Source organism: Sorghum bicolor, chromosome 4, assembly GCF_000003195.3.
Source record: "Sorghum bicolor cultivar BTx623 chromosome 4, Sorghum_bicolor_NCBIv3, whole genome shotgun sequence".
Classification (NCBI taxonomy): domain Eukaryota; kingdom Viridiplantae; phylum Streptophyta; class Magnoliopsida; order Poales; family Poaceae; genus Sorghum; species Sorghum bicolor.
Genome location: NC_012873.2, coordinates 64,035,736 through 64,037,950, shown reverse-complemented (window position 1 = coordinate 64,037,950; position 2,215 = coordinate 64,035,736). Strand labels below are relative to the sequence as shown.

At 56.3% G+C, this 2,215-nt stretch overlaps 1 protein-coding gene across 1 annotated transcript; it reads right to left on the bottom strand.

The window, feature by feature from the left end:
* On the bottom strand, positions 640-1,726 carry LOC8075165 (vacuolar iron transporter homolog 2). Its single transcript, XM_002452802.2, has one exon. It carries the CDS (start codon positions 1,394-1,396, stop codon positions 692-694), a length of 705 nt encoding a protein of 234 aa, XP_002452847.1. The 5' UTR covers positions 1,397-1,726; the 3' UTR covers positions 640-691.

The window sequence follows — 2,215 nt, the reverse complement described above, 5'->3', positions numbered from 1 at the left end:
TCACGAGCCCCTCCACTAAGTTCGTGGTTTGGCGCTAAAGATGACAACGGGACCCGATCCCCGATTTTCCTGTGAACAATTCCCATATTAGAGACCGGACACGGCATCAAATTTATCCCCATGGGGATCTAAATGCCATATCTTCTTCATCAACGGGTCTTATATTCTCCCCCACTCAGAAAATTCGATGTCATCGTCAAAACCTAGGGTGGAGGAAAGAGGGGCGAGATGAGATGAGGAGGGGAGCTCGACGACCAATAGTCATAGGGCGGAGGCGGATGACATCAGAGTTGAACTAAGGTGCTAGCCAAGGTGCCTAGTGGGAAAAAAAAATATTCCGCCGCGATCCTAGGTAGTCAGGCTAGGGCATGGTTAGTGCATGGCAGGCTAGGCTAATGGGTTAAATAGGCTACCAAATATCTCTACGGTGATGCCGTGGAATCTAGATGTAGGAGATAGACACGCAACCAAACAGCTCGTTCACATAACAAATTGCAGCTCAATTCGGTATTCCAATCCGGTTCATCAGAGAAAAAAAAAAGAAAAGAAGACATGAGCTGCGATATCCACAGAAATCAGTTCATTGCCAAGTGCGTGACAGGCGATACCACCAGACTCCATCATGTGCCCATCGTCGTATACCGATCATTTATTGTTTACTAAGTAATCAAATACAGTGGACACATGTGATTTATGCGGACGCGACATGCGTCTTGAACGCCAAGCTGAGCAGCCTGAGGATCCCGAACGTGACCGCCATGGCCAGCCAGCCACCCAGGAGCACGCGGAGCCCGGAGCGAACGATGCTGGCGCCGCCCAGGTACGCGCCCGCGGCGCCGAACCCGGTCAGGCCCAGGCTGCTGGCCGCGCACACCACCGCCACCCTGATCGCCCAGGGCCGCACGAAACCGCCCGACAGCAGCGGCAGCGCCGCGCCCACCGCGAACGCCAGCGCCGACGCGGCCGCGGCCTTCATCGGGCTCGGCAGCCTTTCCACATCTCCTTCGCCTCCGCCGCGGCCAACTTCGCTGCTGCTGTCGTCGCTGCTGCCGCGCTCCGAGTGCGCCACCTGGACGTCGTACTGCGCGTACACGGACACAAACTCGCCGATGGCCATGCTGCAGGCGCCGGCCACGAGCCCCGCTAGGCCCGACACCAGCATCTCACGCGCGCCGTCGTTGACGGCGCCCACGCCGATCATGAGGGACGCCACGGACACCAGCCCGTCGTTGGCGCCGAGGATGGCGGCGCGGAGCCACTGCGCGCGGGCCAGGTAGTCGACGCGGCGGGCCGGCGATCCGGTGACTACCGCCGCCGCTGCCTCGACGTCGGCCTCTACGCGTTTCGACATGGAGGGGAAGAACTTAGGGGCGTCGGAGCTGAGGTTGGAGGCCATGGATGGAACGGAAGCGCGGATCGAGCTGCAAGAGGTGATGAGATGGGATGGGATGGAAGGAGCAGTTGCAAATGGAGATGGAGATCGAGCGTGGTAGCCACACGCTTGGAGTCGGAAGCTAGCTGTATATATAGCGTGAGCGCCATGGTTTTGGGATCGATATCACTTGCCATCCCATGGCTGTTAAACTCATGTATGCTGCTACCTGACAGTTTAACTAGTTTTGTTTTGCTCAATAGCTTGTGCACAATTACTCTATAAATTGCTAGCTGTACATATATGGTGGAAGGTTTTGCTCTTTTGACGAGGTTCTGGTGGATCACGCAAACTTCGTCGTTGCCACGGTTGAAGCTTGCATATAATATCTAAGGTTATATGATCACGACCCAGTTCATTCAAGCTTAGTTAGGCTGTAAAATATATTTGTCAGAGTATTGAGATCTGCAAGACAGTCCCCAAGACATCTTCCATATGCAGATTGAGATCTGCACCTTCCCAGCTTTTTTATGTTTTGCACCTGGAGCTGCAGGCTGGCGGCGCTGCTCGTGTGAATACGCGTGACTCTCCGAGAGCCAACGCCACGGCTCGCGTACGCGCTGAACGCCAGGACGGCGCGACAACTGAGAGCGGCCGCCCGGCGTGGACCGCCGGACTCACCGGGTGTTCCTGCCGTGTGCCCGTGTGTGCTAGTGGTGTGGCCTGTGGCGTGCTCGGCGCAAGACGGAGGCACTGGTAAGTACGTGGTACTGCTGTGCTGTGATTCGCTGGATGTGCGTCCGCTATATTCAGTGATGGAGCTAGAGCAAATTTAAGAGAGAT

Excerpts from the sequence above, each read along its gene's own strand:
- LOC8075165 (XM_002452802.2), bottom strand. The coding sequence starts at position 1,396 with ATGGCCTCCAACCTCAGCTCCGACGCCCCTAAGTTCTTCCCCTCCATG.